Here is a 21,563-nt window from a genome sequence, read left to right as displayed (position 1 = left end):
ACTGTCAGAACACTGTCTCTTACTGCACAAGAGAGTGAACTTTTCCTATTTCCCACAGAAGGTATGCTTATGGCTTCTCTGTGAGGGACTGCCAGTTTGTGTCAAATGATTGGTAGTTTTGTGCCATGGGCCTATGCCTACTAGGAATTTTATTGAATTCACTCCTCATCCCACATGATACCTTTACACCCAGCTGAGAGGAAAGACTTTCTTTCCATCACCATTTGTTGGTGGATCTGAATCCATCTTCTATAGGAGAAATGAAAGTGTGCTAGTCCAGTGCCCCTGAAAACAGCACTTACAAGTAGTTTAAGAACCATTAAGAATTTACCTTTTTGATCTTTTGCATCACCTCAAAATGAGTCACATCTTCCATGATTGGTTCAGTTATCTCTGGGCCATAGGCCAGACAATTAAACAGAGTTGTGGAGAAGAAGTTTGGTGATGGACCACCATGAACTAATGATATTGCAATCATCCGTCCTGCTTCATAATACCAGTCCCACCTAAGAGCTACAGAAGGAAATATAAACATAAATACATGCATATGTAATTTTCTAATACAAGAGAAGGGGGAAGCAATAGGGCAAATATTTTTTGAATCTGCAGAATAAGGACAACTAATCAGCTTTGTATAATTTCTTTAGACATGGTATAATTTTCTGTTGTCATTTTTTGTGCAAAACATATGAAGTTCAGGTATTATAATAAACTTGCCACCTCATTTAATATCATCAGTGGAAGAAAGGAGACCAGGAGAGGCGAATCCACTAGGCAACAGAGATACTTGCATTTAGGACAGTGACAATGACTACATTTGTGACTACACTTCAACATTTTCCTTGTTGGCATTCCTGCTTCCACCATCCATAACCTATATGTCATGCAAAATGGCACAGCCTGTGTCTTCACTTGCCCTAAGGCCTGAACCCTCATCTTTGGCAAACTCCACTGATTTCCCATGACCCAGGTATTGACATTAGGGTTCTCATCATTGCCTTTAAATGTCTTCTCTGTCTTCCCCATCCCTACCTCGGTTTTCTCTTCCAGCCCTTTATCCCTCTGTTCCTCCACCACCACACCTCTCAGTCTCTGTCCATCAGCCACTTCCTTAACCCTCTGGAACTCCCACCCTCAGCATCTTTGCTTTGTCACCTTCCTCCCTGCCTACAAAAATCTCTTCCACACCACATTTTTGCCACTGTGGACCCACTTCCATTTACTCCTCCACTCGAGCTCAGAGTCCACATGCCATTTACTGCCCTGCCTCTCTATACAAATTGAGCACTATAGAAATGCAAGACACCTTTGTATTATAATCTCTGGCCCAAAATTTGGTGGAAATATTGCACTGCAGACAGTTCTCAGAACCAGCAAAGATATGGGCAACATAGAACAACTAATTTGATTGGACACTGTAGATGCTGGTGGACAATCCATTTTTGTACTGTGGTTGGATTTTTCGTGGTCTTTTGAACTCAGCTGAAAATGAGGGCTGTTATAATGAAATGGAGCACAAAGTTATAGTTCAGTACTAAGGTAAACATAAATAATCAGTACTATGACTCAGGAATGATTACCTTATTTTTATTTTATTCCAGGCTCATACTGAATAACATTCCTTCACATCATAATTTTGTGAATTGCTTTAAAAATCCTCACCAAATCTTGAATATTTATTGTTGCCAATATCCTGAAAGGCTTCTGCTCCACATTTAAGCAACACTAAATAAAACTTCTTGAAATTTGCCAGTGCCCTGCTCAAATATACTCAAGCCCAGTATTTCGAAGTTACTCCACACTCTGTCCATTTCTCTAAGATTATTTTATAATCTTAAATTATTCCATAGAATCGTATGATTCCTCAAATCATTCCCCCACCTCCGGTAAGTGACTCAAAAGATACTTACTGCGAACAGTCAGAAATTGAATTGGATTTCCTTTGGTTTACACAGAATGAAAGAAACCCCTCAATAACTTTTCCTTCTCTATTTTCTTCGCCTGGTATCCTGGCCAATATTTGTCCCTCAACCAACAGTCATTTATGTCATTGCTGTGTGCGCAAATTGGCTGCCGCATTTCATTGCATTACAGCAATGACTACACCTCAAAAGTACATAATTGGCTGTGAAGTGCTTTGGGACCTCTTGAGGTTGTGAAGGGTGCTATACAAATCCAAGTTCTTTCTTCATTTAGTTTAATGCAATTCTCTGCCTCTCGAAAGTGCTAGACATTTAGCAGCAGCCTGGGTAATCAACCCTCTGATTTTTCATTTTAATATTCAGTAGCAAGACAACAATCTATATTTTACATGGTATCTATTCATTTGCAAATGTAAAGGAACAAATATACCCCTACAGAATGATGGGCAAAGTTCTGTGCAGCTGTATTCTTGCAATAGTACAAATTTAAAGATGTGGCACAGGTTAATACAGACAAGAGCTCAGTTAAGTGCCCCATTCCCTATTTTTATTGACTAAGATCGGACCACAGCTATCCAACTAGCTATTGTTCCGGTGGCACGTAGGTAGCAATATCCCAATGTTGTTTGCTTAGATACAAAGCTACACTATGTAGCTTTATTAGCATGAGGGAAATGGACAGATGCTTAGGGAGTGCTGCAATAATGGGAGAAATCTGACTTTATTTTATCATAAAATATTAGTTATGGTTAAGCATCAAGAAAACTGGAGGTAGATCTTTCAACCCAAGTGTCATTTGTAGTTCTGCATTTACCAGATGGACACTTATTTCCACGTGTCACTGAAAATTAACTAAAATTATATCAAAATGCAAAAGTGAGAGTAAGGTAATTCTAATCCTCTTGGATTGTATACAAAAATAAAATTGGTTAACAAGCTTCTTGTCTCCTAATATAATGACAGCATTTGCCTCTCACAGACTCTCTCGTACTGCAAGATGTCAATGAAGCAGTTCTGATGCACTAAAGAAAATCAAACAGGAGCACTCAGAAGAGAAATTCCTTTGAGTGCAGTTAAACTTTTTTTTATATAAATTACTATTTGCATTTCAATTTAGTTTTGGTAAATTTTACAATTGTCCATAATATAGTGTACAAACTGATATTTGCAATACCTGTGGAGCTACAGCACTTTTTTTTGAAAAATGTTGAAACTGACATGGAACAGAACACATTCTTTAGTATACAAATGCTGGACACTTTCCATAGGTTGCCATTTGAGATAGAGAAATTTTCAAGTTATCCGCTGAGCCTTTCTTATAAAGATATTTATCATATCATACTGCTGATTGTAACATATCCTTTTACTTATCTGGGAATTGGAGAGTCATTAGGTGGGAAACATACTCGGAGTAGCACTACTGATACCTTCTGAACATGTCCTTCTGATATTAGACAATACGTGAATGACAAAAAAAACATGAATGAAACTGAAGTTAATTATCAAACCAACATAACATTACAGTATTTAACAATTCTCTCATTGATCTTTTCTTGTACGATGTCAAAATCAAATGCAATCACAAAAATCTGAATACACACTATAGTTGAAGTTTAATATATAATGATGTTAAAAATGTCTAACCTCGAGAATTTAGCGTCATGTTCTTCGAGGTAGCAGGACCTTCAAACAAGATTGAATTCTCAAGATAATGCATGAGCAAACCAAAAAATTCACGACAGGGATCTCCCAAATCAACAGCCTCCTGAGGTTTTCCAGCATCATCTGAAAATTGAACGCAAATTGTGCTGGTGGGTCTGAACGTTTTGCGTTTCATCTCTCTGAGAGCTCCTTCCCAGACATTTGTTCTGTCAACATTGATTGTTGAGATGACATTCAATTTGATTTGTGATCTTAAGTCTTTCAAAATGTCTGCAAGTGGTCTTGATGCAAATATCTGGCTGTTGAAGAAAAGGTTAAAAAAAAGCAATATTTTGTAGTTGAAGCTAATCACTGAAAAAATAATCGTGCAACATTTCATGTTTATTTCACAGGAAAAATATACCTTGCCAATAAAAGTTTGGAACATTTTACATTTTTCGATGACAGAAAAGCAACAGTGAAAGATATTCTAACAAGGACCAACAGTCTTCAGCACAAAACAAACAAAGGTCAGTTCTTTAGCAAATATACCAAGACTAGAGACATATGGGCTCCGATGTTAACGGGGAGGCGGGGAAGGTGCGGGGGAGCCTGGTAACGAGCGAAGAACCAGGCAAGGCCAGGGCTTCATTTAAATAAATCACTGCAGTCTCAAGTCGGCCTGATTGACTATCTGGCAGGAGCAGAAATTAGCGGCAGGAGACTGCAGCTGTAGGGGGTGGTGGTGTGTGTCAGCTTCGCCTCTGACTTCTAAGCGGTTCGAATCGCTCCCACTCCCTGGGTTCTAGACCTTGGACTTATTTGGGGGTTGTGACAAAGTGCAGCAGACAACTGATTTTGGTGCAAGAAACTTTGACCTTTATTCAAGAGAGAAAATACAACACAACAATCTTAACACTCTAATAAAATGGGGAACACTTCGGTACACACGAGGGAAATTACAGTAGAAAGATACCTCACCCCTCCCAATCCCACTGTCCTCGCTATGTTGGACTCTAAAGGGCCAGAGATAATGCTCACCAAACGAATCCTTGACAGTAATTCACCCAGAGGTAAGTCAGAAATAGATTGTAGAGTGAAAACTTTGCGGATCTTTGGTTTTCTCCTGAGTTGGTTTTCTTTGGTCGCGGTGGTCCAATATTACCCGGTTGGTTGGTGGTAATATTCGGTTGGTTGTTTTGTAAGGCCCTTGTTGCCGCGAGGTGTCTGATGGTTACTGGGGCTGTTGCTCTGGTTTCTTCTTGTGTGTCGGCCTGCTTCTAGAGCTGCTGACCTTCCCTGTCGAACTGCTTTCCTGTTGCCCCCTCGCCTTGTTGTTCGCTGGAAGCTGCTCTTCCTTCCAGAGACAGGCAGAACAAGAGAAGCAGAACACCAGCGCAAGCAAGAGCCAGAGAGAGAGGTTTCGAGTTTCCACATCTATATCCCTCTCTTACAATGGTCTCCGTCACTTTTTTAAAAAAAACTTCATGTCTGTTTAAACAGTTCTTACAAAGTCCTTAAGAATCTTTGATGGCTTTTTGATGGTCCCTCATCATGTTGCAATTGCTTCTCCCGATGGGTCATTGTTAATTCCGATTTTTAGAGCTTGTCACACAAGGCTTCCTTTTGTATCCAACGTCCTAGGTGTTGATCGGTTTTGCTTTAAAACAAAGACATGGCCCCACCATGTCTGGAGCAGTTGCCTCTTTCAATGGCAGTGAGTGTTCACCACCTGCTGTAGGTTTTGCATTAAAACAGAGACATGTCTGAAGCAGTAATTCTCCCACATTCCATGTGTGTGTTGTTGATTCGTCTGGTAATCACCTATCCTTCCATCTTAGGATTTTGGTCAATGGCCAAAGTTTTCCATACTCAGGGAAAAGGTGAATTTCTTTAGGGTTTTTCTCCGAGTTTTGGGGGATCTGTGAATTTTGAGAATCTTACACAGCCAGGGATCCACATGAACGGTCCCCGGCAGTCAGTCAGTAGGGGGGTGGGGGAAGCTGAAGGATGGGGGCTGGGGAGGCTGAAGGCTTCCTTTCGAGGCTTGGGGGGAGCACTCCTACTCCTCCTGGACCACAGTGAGCTTAAAAACAGGCAAAGTTGTAAAACTTACCTGGGCTTTTTCTAGCCAGTCAACTCCTCCCGCCAGGTTTCTGTTATCAGGCATGAGACAGCGTGGGACTCCCCTTGTGGTGAGGTTAAAAATAAGTCATGGCACCGATGACATCATTGGGCCATGACTTTTGCATGTTAATTAAGCCCTGCCTGCTTTTAACAGGAGCATCATCCAGGGGCCTGAATTGCCACCGTAAATATTACGGCAACCGAGAATGGGGTCGGGTTGCTCGATCCCGCTCTTTTAACCCCCCAACCTCCTCCTGCCAGTCGGGGGGCTGGGAGGAAAGAGAGGGCGAGGGGGGTTAAAATCAAGGCCATGATTTCAGACAAGTTGGAACGATACTGAAAGCAGTTGAGAAAAGGATCTAGGTGTTATTGTGCACAGATCACTCAAGGTTTACGACCAATGCAGAGAATGTGTAGCCAAAGCAAACAGGGTATTGGGTTGTATTAATGGAATCATTCAATACAAGCCAAAGGACACCATTCTGACTTATACCTCAATCCTTGGTTAGACTGCATCTGGAGATATAGTGGCCTTGGAAAAGGGTCAGGAGAGCCACAAGAATGATTCCTAGCTTAAAGAACCGTAGTTTCTCAGATAGGCTTGGAGAGCTGGGTCTATTCACTGTAGAGCTGTGTAACCTTAGAGGCAGCCTGACAGAAGTCTATAATGAAAGGACTGAACGTATTGAAAGATTATTTCAGCTTTAACAGATTGGGCCGGACCTGGTGTCATGCATTTAAACTATGCAAGAGTAGGAATAGGCTAGATGTTAGGCGATTCTTCTTTTCCCAGAGAGTACTGAACCTTTTGAATACGTTGCCGGTTTGTGCAGCTTGTGCTGACTCTTTGCACGTCTTCAAAAGGTTCTTGGCTGGGGCAGAAACCACATTGTACAAAAGTTAAGTGATTTATCATTTAACGTAAGCATGGTCCATGTGATCTCTTGGGCTGGTTTCGATCGCCTGAGGGGGTTGGAGAGGAATTTTCCAGATTTGTTATCCCTTGTTGGCACTGGGTTTCTTTTTCTGTTTTTTTTTGCCTCTCCCAGGAGATCACATGAATGCTGGGGGTTAGGAAGTGTCCAAACATGATGCTCCAGGCATCATAAGTGTGGGGCAGGCTTGATGAGCCAGTTAGTCTTTTCCTGCCCGTCATTTTTATTTGTTTATATGTTCGCAACTTGCCATCAATTTCAAACATGAAAGCTTCCTCCCACACTCAACATTCTACAGCAATGACTAAAAGATCAGTGAGAAGCTGGTTGTGAAAAGAGCAGGTGAGTAATACTCCCCCTAATCTATCCCCTGCAGAAGGGCAAATCTTTCCTGAATCGTCATTGCAGACTCTGGTTTCTCCAGCTAGTGCGACACAAATTTGAAGAATCAAAATGTACTACACTTCAGACTGTGATTGTGGATCTTGCATAAGTGATCTTATTCATGATTTCTAGAACTGCAACAGCTTGTGTTGCGTTTCCATCAAGATTGCTTTCTTTGAAGCGTCTTCTTTATGTTATTCACTTTAGAATGATTGGGCAATGTTTGTTTATTGCTTTCTTTAAGGAAGGCTTGTCCACGAAATGAGATAACCGATTGTTTGTGAATTCTACGTGATTCTATTTGTGTTTCCGGTCATGCCAGATTGGGATGATTTGTTTCAGGAACAAATACCTGAGATTTTTGTTTATATAAGAGTGGCATTTAGGCGGTCACATAATATTAGGTTGTTGTTTTCCCTTGGGGGAAAAGTATGAAGTAGTGGAAGGATTCATAGGCTGATTAACAGTCTGACAGGTAAAGCGCCATTTGTAACAATGTGTTCCAAATAACATAGTATATTTTAACAAAATTCTGTAGATCGCCAGAATCACTGACTTTTGGGCAACTTCAAAAGGATATGGATGCAAATGACAAGAGTTCAAAAGAGGAGGGAAAGATAATTGAGGTGCTAAAAAAATAGAAAGCTATGAGGACAGCATAAAGAATTGAATTTGTTCTCGAGGAATAAAAGATGAGTTAAGGAAAACTATTCAAACTTTAAAAATACTTAAAAGGCATCAATAACATGAACCTAAACAGGTTCATTAACAAACTGTGCTCACAGAATACACATTTATAACCAAGATTAGAAACGAGAATAATTGTTCTCTTCCAACCAGTAGTCATTATGTGGAATAGATATCCAGAGTGACAATACAATGTAAATAAACTCACTTAAAAAACTAATCAATTCTCCCTTCGTGAAATGAAGTTAAGGTATGAGATGATCAAATACTCTAAGTAACACTGTACTAATTCTGTCAGACATTAGAATGTCACTTACAAAATGTATTTGGGTTAAATAATATTGGAATGATGGACAACTTTTTTCGATTTGCCTTAAAGTCCAAAACAGAATAAATCATACAAGCTCCACAGAATAAAATGGACCAAATAACCTTTGCTTTTTCTATACTTTTGTTTATGCACAAAGGTTAGACAATAATTGTATAAATTTCTTCAAATGCCAAGTGCACCCAAGGCATAGAATGAGCATCTCCATTCAGCTCTTTAATCTTGTTGAAAATCATGAAGACATTGACTGTCATTTCCTCCAAAACCTCTCAACTCTCTCAGTAGGAGATATTGCAAGTTATGTGAGGCATATTGATTTCTCACGGATATGACTTGGTCAGTCCCATAAATACACTGCAAACATCTGCCAGAGACTTAGCTACTTGATTTGCTGGGGGTGGGGGGGAGGGGGTGATGGCACAAGTGTGGGAAGAGTTTTTCCCTGAGGCAGATGGATTTGGAAGGGGTAGGGGGATGTGGGATACAAGGAAGTGGTCAGACAAACATTTTTAAGCTTCAGAATTTCAAAGTTAGGAAACTCACAATCTATATTTTTGAATTTTTATATATATTTTTGAATTTTTATAATAAGCATAGTACTGATTTGTTGTGTCTCAACATTCTATAACTTGACAATTAATCATTTTTACAACAGCACTAACCGCTTTTTGGGTTCTTTCCGAGTTCCACTTGATAATCTAGGACATTTAGAAGGAGAATGCAGCATCTCTTGATTATCTGCAAATTTCCTTTTTGGCGAGTTTATTACTGAACTAAGCCTTCTTTTTCTTAACTTTTCTATTGGAAAAATGAAAAACAATTTTACATATAGTTAAATCTGGCCAATTTTACAGAACATGTCATTAATAAGTGAACATTTACAATCTCTTAGCATTTTCATTTGATTTCCACCAAGGCATTATTCATGTCTCTCGGCAACAGTGATGACCACGGCATTGCAGAAACTGCAATACTGTTTTCACACATTTCAAGTCAGTTAGTTGGTGCAACCGGGCAAGCTTATAGACAAAAAAAACCCACACCAAAACACTTTCACTTCCATCAGCTCCCACTGGCATTTGTCTATTGTCGCTCTTCATTTCAGGCTTTTCCATACAATCCCACTTTCACAGTTTTGACTTTGCACATAGCCTTTACCTGCCTGGAATTCATTCCTTTACCTTCCAAAGCTTCTGGTCTTCATCCAGTATGCATGTCTTGACCACTGAAATCTTCTCACTTATCGGAACAGGATTAGGCCATTCAGCCCCTCGCACCTTTTCCACCATTCAAATCAGATCATGGCTGATCTGTATCTTAACTCAACCTACCAGCCTTGGTTCTGAACCTTATGTTCAGTAACTACACAAATCACTCCTCCTCAGTGTTTCAGATGCTCACCCTATACTCTCAGTTAATACCTAACATCCTCTTTGCACAGTGCATTCAAAAAGCATCCAGCCACTACGACAATGGCAGGACTGCAATGGAATACTGACTATTCACCTGGAAGGGTGCAGCCGCAACACTTAAGAAGCTCAACACCATCCAGCAAAAAGCAGTCTGCTTGATTAGCATCCATACCACAATATCTACTCCTTCCACCAAAGGTACCGAGGCTGTAGTATGTATGTATTGTCTACAGGATGCACTGCAGCAACTTACAAAGCTATTTCAACTGCATTGCCTAGCTCTATGACCTCTATCACCAAGAAAGACAAGGACAGCAATGTCATGCAAACACCATCACCTCCAAATTCCCCTCCAAGTCACACACCATCCTGACGGGGACATATATCAGTGTTCTTTCATTGTCCTGGGTCAAAATCCTGAAATTCCCACCTAACACCATTGTGGGAGCACCATAACAAGGCCTGCAGTGGTTCAAGCAGACAGTCCACCACTTTCTCAAGACAACTGGAGATGGACAATAAGTGCAGCTTTGCCAGCATCACCCACATCATGACAACAAATAAAAAAATTACATCAAACAATTATAACAGTTGCGATCAGAAACAAAGTAGTTTCAAAGTTATTACAAGTAATAAAAAGCAATAACCACAAAATCAGCAGTAATTTATGTTAATTATGCTGAATAGCAAAATAAAGTTATGCATAGAATAAATACTGAGAAAATTTGAGAATGAAAGTGTTTCCAAGTTATTGGGCGGTGGGGGGGGGGGGTGGGGGTCCAGAGCAAATTAAAGAACTGTTCACAGACATTTATAGTTTGGCTATCATGCCAATTTCAGCACAATTTTGGTAGTTGGGCGCTATCTATAAATGGAAATGGACTGAACAGTTACAAAGTGAATGCAGTCAGAATAATTTTGAATTCACACTGTGACCAACTTTAATCCAGATGCACTTATTTCAAGAGAAGTTAGTTTTGAATGCTGGAAGAGTAGAAATTGGAGATGGTCACTTAAAACATTGTAGTGTAGTGGTTATGTTACTGGACTAATAATCCAGAGGCCTGGACAATCATCCAGAGATCATGGGTTTTTATTGCTACCATGGCAGTTTGAGAATTTGAGTTCAGGTTATAAAAAAAATCTGGAAATAAAAAGCTGGTATCAGTAAAAAAGCTGTCAGATTGTCATAAAAGCCCAACTGGTTTACTAATGTCCTTTAGGGAAGGAAACCTGGGTCCTTAACCAGTCTGGCCTATGTGAGTCCAGACCCATACTAATGTGGTTGAATCTTAACTGCCCTCTGAAGTGGTCTAGCAGCCATTCAGTTGTACAAAACTGCTACAAAGAATTGCAGCGGTTCAAGAAGGCTGCCCAGCACCTTTTCAGAACAACTAGGAATGGGCAATAAATTCTGCCAGTGATGCCCACATCCCAATAATGAATATAAAAAGCAACAATGTGGTCAAAAGTTTGAATTGTTCCTGGTGGCTATCTTGAATGTGGTCTGATTTCATTCAAAAGTAAAACATTTGATGGCCAGCAGTCAGTACAACATTTGGCAACAATGGTTTGTTTCAAAGTTAATGTGATTAGAAATAATAACAAGCACACTTTGCAAGGATGCGACCATCATTTTGACATTGCAGAAAAAAGCCATTAAAAAAACCTGCTCCAGAAATGTAATTAATGGGAACAAAGGGCAAGATTCCCAAATCAAGATTTCCTGGAGCAGCACTTAATGAACAGATTAAAACTTCTCGTCTCAGACTACTGTGGCCCAGTTGCTTTAAACAGAAGTATTAACCTCCAAGAAGTTAGATCATTCATCGAAGTTGGTAAATCATGTCACAAACAAACTCCACAAATTAAATATCTATAGAATCTGGACCAGATCCAGTATATCCCAGAAACTTTAAACAAATTGGTGAAGCTCTGCTTGCTATTGTTAGGAGCTCAACAAATAATGGAACTGCAAGCAAGGACAGCAAATGTGATTCTGAAATTGAACAAAAGGGAGCAAGATAAGAACTGTAAAATTTTGCATTTGTTAGTCTAACTTCTATATTTGGAAAAATACATCACAGCATTACATGGAATGTGCACCTAAAGAGCACAGAGGCCAGAGGTCCTTGGTAACATTTAATGTTTCTACTTGTGGGGGAGTCCAAAACTTGGGGCCATAAATATAAGATAGTAACTAATAATGGCAATAAGGAATTCAGGAGAAACTTCTTTACTCAGAGTGGCAAGAATGTGGAACTCACTCCCACATGGTAGTGAGTTCCAACTGGGATTCAAACAGTGTGAGGGGCACAGAGGGCGCAAAATTCTTGATCGGTGTCCAGGAGAACTTTTTTAGCCAGTACACGACAAGCCCAACAAGAGGGGATGCAATTCTAGATTTAGTCCTGGGAAATGAAGATGGGCAAGTGGGTGAAGTGACAGTGGGTGGCCATATTGGGGATAGTGACCACAATTCAGTTAGTTTTAATATTATTATGGAAGAGGACTGAGTTAAATCAGGAGTAAACGTTTTAAATTGGGGGAAGGCAAATTTTACAGAACTAAGAGGTGATTTGGCAGAAGTGGACTGGACACAACTACTTGGAGAAATCAGTGGCAAGCCGGTGGGAGGCACTAAAAAGTGAAATTCTACGGGTACAATGCAGACATGTCCCCTCAAAGAAAAAGGGTGGCACTGCCAAATTTAAAGCCCCCTGGTTGTCTAGAAATATACAGGGCAAGATAAAGCAGAAAAAGAAAGCTTATGACTGTCACAGAAAACTAAATGCGCAGAAAGCCTAGAGGAGTATAGAAAGTACATGGATGACGTAAAAAAGGAAATAAGGAAAGCAAAGAGACGGCATGAAAAAATATTAGCTAGTAAGATTAAAGAAAACCCTAAGATGTTTTATCAGTACATTAAGAACAAGAGGATAGCTAAGGAAAAGGTGGGACCTATCAGGGATGATAAGGGTAACTTGTGTGTAGAAGCAGAGGATGCGGGAAGGGTTTTAAATGAATATTTTGTCTCCGTATTCACAAAGGAAAGGGATGATCTGGACCTAGTAGTTAAAGAGGAGAGGTGTGAAACATTGGATAAGGTAAACATAACGAGAGAGAAGTACTAGAGGGACTGGAATTCTTGAAAGTTGATAAGTCACCAGGGCCGGATGGACTGTTTCCTAGGCTATTGAAGGAAACCAGGGAGGAAATAGCGGATGCTCTGAGGATCATTTTCCAAACCTCACTAGATACAGGGGAGGTACCGGAGGACTGGAAGACTGCAAATGTAGTACCATTGTTTAAAAAGGGTATGAGGGAAAGGCCGAACAATTATAGGCCAGTCAGTCTTACCTCGGTGGTAGGCAAACTATTAGAATCAATACGGAGAGATAGGATAAACTGTCACTTGGAAAGGCATGGTTTGATCAGGGATAGTTCCGCATGGATTTGTTCAGGGAAGGTCATGCCTTACAAATCTGATTGAATTCTTTGAGGAAGTGACAAGGAGGATTGATGAGGGTAGTGCAGTGGATGTTGTCTACATGGATTTTAGTAAGGCATTTGACAAGGTCCCACATGGCAGACTGGTCAGAAAGGTAAAAGCCCATGGGATACAGGGAAATGAGGCGAATTGGATCCAAAATTGGCTCAGTAACAGGAAACAAAGAGTAAAAGTCGATGGATGTCTTTGCGAATGGAAATCCGTTTCCAGTGGTGTGCCACAGGGCTCAGTGTTGGGTCCCTTGCTGTTTGAGGTATATATTAATGATTTGGACTTGAATGTAGGGGGCATGATTGGCAAATTTGCAGACGACACAAAAATTGGCTGTGTAGTTGATAGTGAAGAGGATAGCTGTAGACTCCGAGAAGCTATCAATGGGTTGGTGGAGTGGGTGGAAAAGTGGCAAATGGAGTTCAACCCGAAGTGTGAGGTAATGCACTTAGGGAGAGCAAACAGTAAAAGGGAATATGCAGTAAACGGGAATATATTGAGGGGTAGAGGAAGTGAGAGACCTTGGAGTGCATGTGCACAGGTCCCTGAAGGTGGCAGTACAGGTAGATAAGGATGTGAAGAAGGCATTCGGAATGCTCTCCGTTATTAGTCGAGATATAGAATACAAAAGCAGGGATGTAATGATGGAACTGTATAAAACGCTGGTAAGGCCACAGCTGGAGTATTGTGCACAGTTTTGGTCACCACAATACAGGAAGGACGTAATCGCTCTGGAGAGAGTGCAGAGAAGATTTACAAGAATGTTGCCAGGGCTTGAAAATTGCAGCCAAGAGGAGAGATTGGATAGGCTGGGGTTGTTTTCCTTGGAGCAGAGGAGGCTGAGGGGAGACTTGATTGAGGTGTACAAAATTGAGGGACCTAGATAGAGTAGACAGGAAGTACCTGTTTCCCCTAGCGGAGAGTTCACGAACTAGAGGACATAGATTTAAGCTGATTGGTGGAAGGATTAGAGGGGACATGAGGAAAAACTTTTTTATCCAGAGGGTGGTGGGTGTATGGAATTCGCTGCCCAAATTGGTGGTAGAGGCAAGGACCCTCAACTCTTTTTAAAAGTACCTGGACCTGCACCTGCACCTAAAGTGCTGTAAGCTGCAGGGCTACAGACCGGGTGCTGGAAGGTGGGATTAGAATGGCCCCCTTCTGTGCTGTATCTTTTCTATGGTTCTAGGTGAATAGCACAGATGCATTTAAAGGGTAAGCTAGATAAGTACAGGAGGGAGAAAGGAATAGGAGGATATAGCAATGGGGTGAGATGAAGTAAGGTGGGAGGAGGCTTATGTGGAGCATAAACACTGGCATAGACCTGTTGGGCCAAATGGGCTGTTTCTGTGCTGTAAATTCGATATAATTTTATGTACCATCGTTTTAGAGGCATGGGTTACACTTATTCTACTAAAATTCTTTTGAGGACACAACTAAATTAATATATGAGGGCTATCTAGTGAATATAACTGACTTGGATTTACAGAAGGTATTTGATAAGAATTCCATATTAATTGCATGGATCTCAACTCAGCATCAATCCATACATTCAATATTGAAAAAGATACAATCAACTGATAACCAGTTACTAAACTGAAACTGACTTGACCAAGATCCTGGCCACTAGTAATGTGCATTGTTAAACACTTTAAAAGAAATGTTTTAAAATAGGAACGCTACATTTCCAAAATAGTTACCTGATTTGTACACAATATCTCTACATTCAGGGCACTCCCAGTTTTCTAGACAGCTTGCTAACAATGAACAGGTCAGATGAGTCCCACTGGAGCCACAGTACTTGCAAAGTACAATGTCCCATTTACTGAAATAGAAAAATGGTGCAGCTATTAATTTCTTGCAAGAGTATCTTTCATCACAACATTGTAACTGTCTGGAAAAAAACTCCACTACATAACAGTTGCTATAATGAAACATACAAATTAGTAACCAAGCTCTACTTACACTTTAGTGGAATTATAGATTAAATAGAATAGGGAAAATGAGAGCTGGCACTTAAATGATGCCCTAAACTAAATTTCAGGAAAAAAAATGAAACTTTAGATGAACACCATCTTAATCCACAAAATATGCCAGACACTAAAGTTGTGATAATCCAACTAGCACAGATTTGCACTTTATAGCATGGATTTAACAGGGGTGACATTTAACGATTAAACCAATTACTGGGGTGGATCCAATTAATTTTTTTTTAAATCACATAACATACTTATTTGGATTTTTTTTAAAGTAACACTCAGAACAGACCTTAATTTAACAGTAAGTTGAAAGTCTATTTTCATTAACATACGTGACACAACGTTGAAAACATGTAATCCTGCTATACTGATGCATGGGGAGATATCTTGTATCAAAAGACAGAAGTGACAAACGTTTTTAAACATTGCTTTATTGCTATGAACCTACTACATATTACATTATGGTAGTGCATGATTATGAATACACACTTACTGAACAGATACATTGTGTAACATTTACACTGAGACAATAATTCCACTTTTGCACCAACATGAAACCCCTCCACCAGGCATGAGAACCACTGCATGAATAATATGTGGCCAGGACTCTGTTGGGGATAGGGGTGGAGGAGGGAAGGGTTAGCATCGAATCAGACTGAACTGCTCCATCCAAGGTGAATGGCTAACCATTCTAAAAGATGCCATTAACATATGAACTAAGTTTGAAAGCTTTGCTTGGAAGAGAAAAAGACAACACTGAAGGCAAAGAATAAATACTGTTTTATTGTCACAATTTTCCAGTTAGTACTAGTAAATAAAATATTCAGATAAATAAGCAAATTGTATTTATCCCCATTACATTGAGGTAATTTGTTCAACACGTGAATATCAGTGCAATTTTTTGAATCAGATGTATGCCGTGCAAATATAATCTATGTAAAAGTGTACAAGAGATAAACAGTGCTAAGCAAAATGATATTGCCATATCACTGTTTTACAGGTACTTTTATATTTTTTTGGAAATTAAAAGGGTACCGAGTTTTGGCAGTGTGGATCCGTCATAGCATGTTCAAGAGTACTATATCCAAGGTGGTGGACTACCTCAATCACAGGTGAAGCAAATATTGATCCTACATCCTTCAAATGTCTCTCCAAAACCCTTACGCAGTTCTATTCTGAAATAGTTTGGAGCAGTTGTTGTTTTTACACCTGTGTGCTCAGAAGATTGACGAGAGCATCCATTTACTCTGCCAATTCTGTCCATTATGTAGGCAAACTATATCAGTATGCACCTAACTATTGCCAGATTACATACTCCCTATGGATATAGTCTGTGCTTACTTCAGCAGGTGTACACACTTCTCTATTAGACAACGAAATCATTTATTTGAAGGGAACAGGCAGAGAAAAGAAGTTTCTTGTGGCTGACATGTCCCCTTGTTTGCCATGACAGAACCTCAAAATCTGAGGTACCTCCAGGCAAGCTCTGTGAAGGATTCAGGGTTAGTTCTTCACGGCACTTGTCAGGCGACTATGCACTCCTCTCCTTGTATGGTGATTCAGTGGCTTCAAATGACAAGTCTTCACCAATTAATTCCTCATCCCTGGTAATTTTGTATGTAGCAGCTTCAGCAATGGATGGTATAGTGCTTGAAGATGACAATAACTCGTGCGCTTGGAAAACAAAAAGGAGCAAATGTAAACTTAGGTTAGTTAAAACAAGTGCATATCCTGAGGATCTGAAGACAAACAACTCCAGACACCATTTTGGAAGATTTTATTTAAAAAGTCAGTAATAATATGGATTTATTATACAATTTTTTTCCTTTTAAATTACAGAAATTAAAAAACTTGTTTTGCTCAAACTACAACTATGCACAGCAACTTTCCAACTATATTACCTGTGCTGGAAGATTGCATTGAAAGAGATGCTGTAATGTAACCTCAACAGACATCTGGAATTTTGAAGCAGGAATAACTCTGAAGATCTGTGGAACCTTTTTCTGCAGCCGAATCAGACTTCTTTAGTGACAATGTCCGTTTGAGCACTGCATTCCACTTTGACAATCTTGTGCTGTTCGACTAAGATTAGAGACATCACTAACATTTTTAGCGATCCACTTGCATGATACATGAAATTGGGCACAAAGTAAAAATAGTTTTAAATTAATACTTTCTGGAAGTATTTACTAAAGGAGGATAATACTAACTTTCTATCCATTTCTTTTATTACAGCATATATCCTGGAAGATTTTGAAATCAGTGTGGCTAAGGTGTTTGATAGATAAAGGGAGTTGAAGGTTAACTAACCAGACCTGGGCCCAAGAAGGAAATTTCTAGGCTCTGGCTATCATCACGAAGGAATCATGAGGTTTTGTACGACTGGATGTAAGCAAATGTCGGCAACTACAGACCCATTAGTCTATCCATATTAGATATATTTAAAACCATACCTAGTATTAGCAACAACCTAATAAAATGGCCAGCATGGATTTAGAAGGGGAAAATTCTGCCTGGCAAACTTACACCTCTTTTGAGAACGTCACAAATAAAGTGGATATTAGAGATTCCCATCATCTAGCTTTTTGTACAATCAGAAATACGAAAGACTTCTAATTAAACTGAAAGCCATGAGAATCCAGGGTAGTACTCAAGACTGGATAAGAAGTTAGTTTCAAAACTTGAGCTGTATGACTGCACTCTCCTCCTGTTGGCAGATTAGCGGCGAGGTGGGCCTTCTGCCTGCCCATGTGATTCTGCTGCTAGCCTGCTGGTTTTTCCTCCTGGGCCCTAATTATGTACATGAGGTGGTTTAGGAGCAGTATTACCACTCCTTATTGAGTACTGGGTTACCATCGTAGGGAGGGAAACAGAGAATATGGAAACTTTTCTGTTTTTCACATCATAGGGTGTGCCTTGCAGGAAGATGCTTGCCATTCTGATAACTTCCAGATCCATAACTCCAATCATGGAATCTGACCCATGCAAGCCCCAATCCAGAGACACACTTAGGCGGAAGTAGTGATTCGGAAGAGTTTTCATTGGGCAGGGCACTTGTGAGCAGGGGAACCTTGGAGTGAAAGAGGGGAAGAGTGCCATTCATCCATGGAGAGCGGAGACCGCCCTCAACCGAGGAGCCTAGGGACCCAGATCTTAAGGACCTAGTGTTCAAAAGAACAATGACTCAGGAACATCTTCATCTCCACTGCCTGCATATGAGATCGAAGGTGCCAGGAAGACGTACGAAGGACAACAGCGGCTTCTGGATGGCCACTATTGGCTACTATTGCTTCAACAGATACCTTGAAGGTCAGCCACATTTGCATAGGGTTTCTGAGACCTGATCGGGACTATTTAGTCTGTTAATGAGCAGTAACACCTCAGAGCCTGCAAGGAATGGTAAAAGATACACATGAGGGAGCTCCAGACATGAACCTGACATCCCATGACACTGCAAGAGACTTGCTGCCAAAACCTGCCTCTGGGACATTTGCTTCACTAAGACGAGAGTCACCTCAGGTCTCTAAGGCATCAGGGGAACCATTCCTGGCACCCACTGCTCAACCTCATCTCATTCAGGGAGCCCCTCACAGAAGTAGTAGACCAGGAACTTCAGTAAGTAAGTTAGCTGGCACAAAGGGTGAACACTGTGTGCTGAAATTGGTGTAGACTGGGTGAATGGATTTTTTGGCACTTTGGTGAATGTTACTTTGAACAGTTGACATGGCCAAACCACAGAATTATGACCTCACTTATGCTTGCAAATTTTTTGGAGTTAGATGATGGAAGGGAAATGTAGACTTCTTTCTTATGAAGTTAAATAGGCAGAAGTCTTGGACAGTAAGGAACTTCGAGGATGAGGTGGAATGTAGAATAGGTAGGTGTGAAGTGACTATTTGGTGTGTCAACTTTTATTCCTTGAAAACACTGGCCTATAAGTCGACGACTCCTTTCTCCAGCTGCTCTGTTCCACATCCTCTCCTTCCTAAGCACCCTCATGCTGTTGGGAGGGAGATCTTTCTCCACCATCACCAGCTTGTGGAAGCAGCAAGCTTTTCTTCACTGCAATATTGTATAGGATGCAGCAAGCTGCAGTGATCCAGACACCTAAATCAATTCAGAATGCTCGATCACACTTCTTGTGGAGCAGTGGATCACATTATATCTGTTCTCCCCTTCGGTTTACTGAGCTTTATTGGAATCATAAGCCATGACTGCATGAGATCGCCCTAATAAAGCATCCTGAAACACGACTGAGTCATCATGGCTGTTATGGTGGAGTGGAATGGTGAATGATGAAAGCATTATTATAGCTTCCTGGGAATCAGTTATTAACATATGATAAGGTGATTTGCATCACACACAAGCTGCATATTAGTAGAATGAAAGCCTTTCCTGTTCATGAAATTGAGGGTTCTCATATGGGGCTTTGAGTGGTACACGTGCTATCAACTACTCCTTGCATCTGTGGGTACCTTGCCAATCTGTAGAATTGGATAGTTCACTCTTGTTCTACTGGAAAGGCAATGGCATGCAAGGCCTGCCTGATCAGTGATCATCTTTATACAATGGTGAGCTGCTGCCTGACCCTAATGTGGCTGTTGCAAAAGTCACCAGAAACTGCCTGGAAGAACCCAGTTCCACAAAAATTCAAGCAGTGGTGACTTTGACTGGCACAGATAATGCTGTTCTCCTGCTAGAAGTAGGCTGCAGGTCTTAGCCAGCAGTTGACATATTTTCCACATTGTCTCGGGTGGGGGCGAGGGGAGGGAGTACTGCCTTTTGAGGCACTGATGTGCAGAGAAATCTAAATAAAACCTTCTACTGTAGAAATATGCTTGCATTTTGCCCAGTTTTCAGGCGCAAAATTGGTATTCCACTTACCAATTTCACGGTGGACGACCCGCAGCGGAAGTGCACACAAAATGTGGCGGCCGCAATATTGGTTTTGGTTATTGCTGCCTGGGTGCTGCCTGAAATGAACGCTGGGCTCATTAAAATATTTAAATAGGGGTTCTGCTCTTGCATTAGGACCCTTTTGGAAATTGATGCCCAGGAGTGTTTGATTCGCTCATTCTTAAGCCTGTCCAGAAAAACATGGCGCTAACACCTATTAGAATACTACCTGCTGACATCATTGTAAAGCATCACAGAGCAAGAGTCACAATTACTTGTAGACATTTTAACAGGAAAGTTCTCATAGCATTTTTCAAAGGAAAATTCAAAGTGCGAATCAAGTACCGACTTTCAAAATTACAGACAGATAGTTAACGGGGCTAGTTGGGGTAGTAGAACTCTAACCAGTTGTTACAATTTGGGCCATCTTCCAACACTTCAGTAGTTTTAGCCAACTGTCGTGAGTACAAATAGTCACATTTATTACGATGTAAATATACAGAAGCAAAATAAATCAGATTAAAATACATTTATATAGCGCCTTTTAACATAGTTTAATGTCCCAAAGCACTTCACAGGAGTGCAATCAGACAACAATACAGAGCCAGAAAAAAATTATTAGAATATTAGGACGGGTGACTAAAAGCTTGGTCAAAGAGGTAGGTCTTAAAAATTTAACCTGAGACAATGGCCAGGGAGAGGGATGGAATTGCCGGCAAGGGAACAGAGTTTGTGGGGGAGGCCAAAGACATTGGCTTTGGACTTCCTTGGAGGAAATTGCGGCCCATCCAGGATTGGATGTTGGACAAGCAGTATGACAGCGTAGAGGAGGGGTCGAGAGAGGTGATGATGAGGTAGAGCTGTGTATCATAAGCGTACATGTTGAACCTGATGCATGACTTCGGATGATGTCACCCAGTGGCAAAATGCAGATTAGAAATAGGAGGGGGGCAAGGATACCATTATTATTTTTTAAACTTTCTCTGGTTTTAGAAAACAGTTTAAACTCAATGTAACAAAGTGTTTCAAAATTCTCAGAGTCCTTTAAGCTTTTCGATGAGCTTTTTACATAAGTGCACACTTCTGCGGTCACCGACTGTTGCTTGCCAAAGTTGCCTGGATGCACAGTTTTGCCGATTCACAGGGGCAAAAAACTACATTGATCACGTCAGGTGCAGGCAACTTCTCACACCTCAGATCAAGAGTCTGTTCTTCACTGAACAAATTTCTTTAATAAAAACGAATCCTCTCTCAAGAGGTAGAAATAAAAGTTGTTAAATGGTTATATCCTGGTCATATCCAGTGTGAGCTGCTGGCTTTCAACACCTGGATGGGTTTTGAATCTAATGCTTGATAGGCAGTAAAAATAGCTTGATCTGAAGCAATCAGTATGTATTTCCTGTCACAGTAGCAACTTTGCATAAATTAACATTTCATAAGCCTGAGATGGCTGGCTAATCACTATGTATCTGAGGAGGGACTGAGCAAAGATGATCACTTCAATGTCAAACCCAGTGTGTGTGTTTTCGCTCACCCCATGCTCCTACATTGAGATAAAGAACAGAGGGGATATCATCAGAAAATAGCATGTGTAGCCCCAATTCTGAAATCCCAGTGCCTATGTCTAGCTACCATTCACATGAAAAAACACAATATGAAATATCTTCTAAATTTGAAACATGATGGAACCCAGTTTCTGCCAAAGAGATCTTAAATTTAGCACCGGGAAATTACGCTGATGTTTTACAGA

At 40.5% G+C, this 21,563-nt stretch overlaps 1 protein-coding gene across 1 annotated transcript in view; it reads right to left on the bottom strand.

Moving 5' to 3' along the window:
* g2e3 (G2/M-phase specific E3 ubiquitin protein ligase) overlaps positions 1-21,563 on the bottom strand; it is a 111,927-nt gene that overhangs the window by 22,744 nt on the left and 67,620 nt on the right. Inside the window, exons 9-12 of the mRNA XM_067991388.1 lie at positions 14,639-14,763; positions 8,687-8,822; positions 3,567-3,883; positions 332-513 (exon numbers count right to left, since the gene is read on the bottom strand). Coding sequence (XP_067847489.1) covers positions 332-513; positions 3,567-3,883; positions 8,687-8,822; positions 14,639-14,763 — 760 coding nt within the window. The remainder of the gene's footprint in view (positions 1-331; positions 514-3,566; positions 3,884-8,686; positions 8,823-14,638; positions 14,764-21,563) is intronic.

The sequence above is a fragment of the Heptranchias perlo genome, chromosome 10, assembly GCF_035084215.1.
Source record: "Heptranchias perlo isolate sHepPer1 chromosome 10, sHepPer1.hap1, whole genome shotgun sequence".
Classification (NCBI taxonomy): domain Eukaryota; kingdom Metazoa; phylum Chordata; class Chondrichthyes; order Hexanchiformes; family Hexanchidae; genus Heptranchias; species Heptranchias perlo.
Note: the sequence above shows the minus strand (reverse complement) of the source record. Positions and strands in the feature narration are given on the sequence as shown.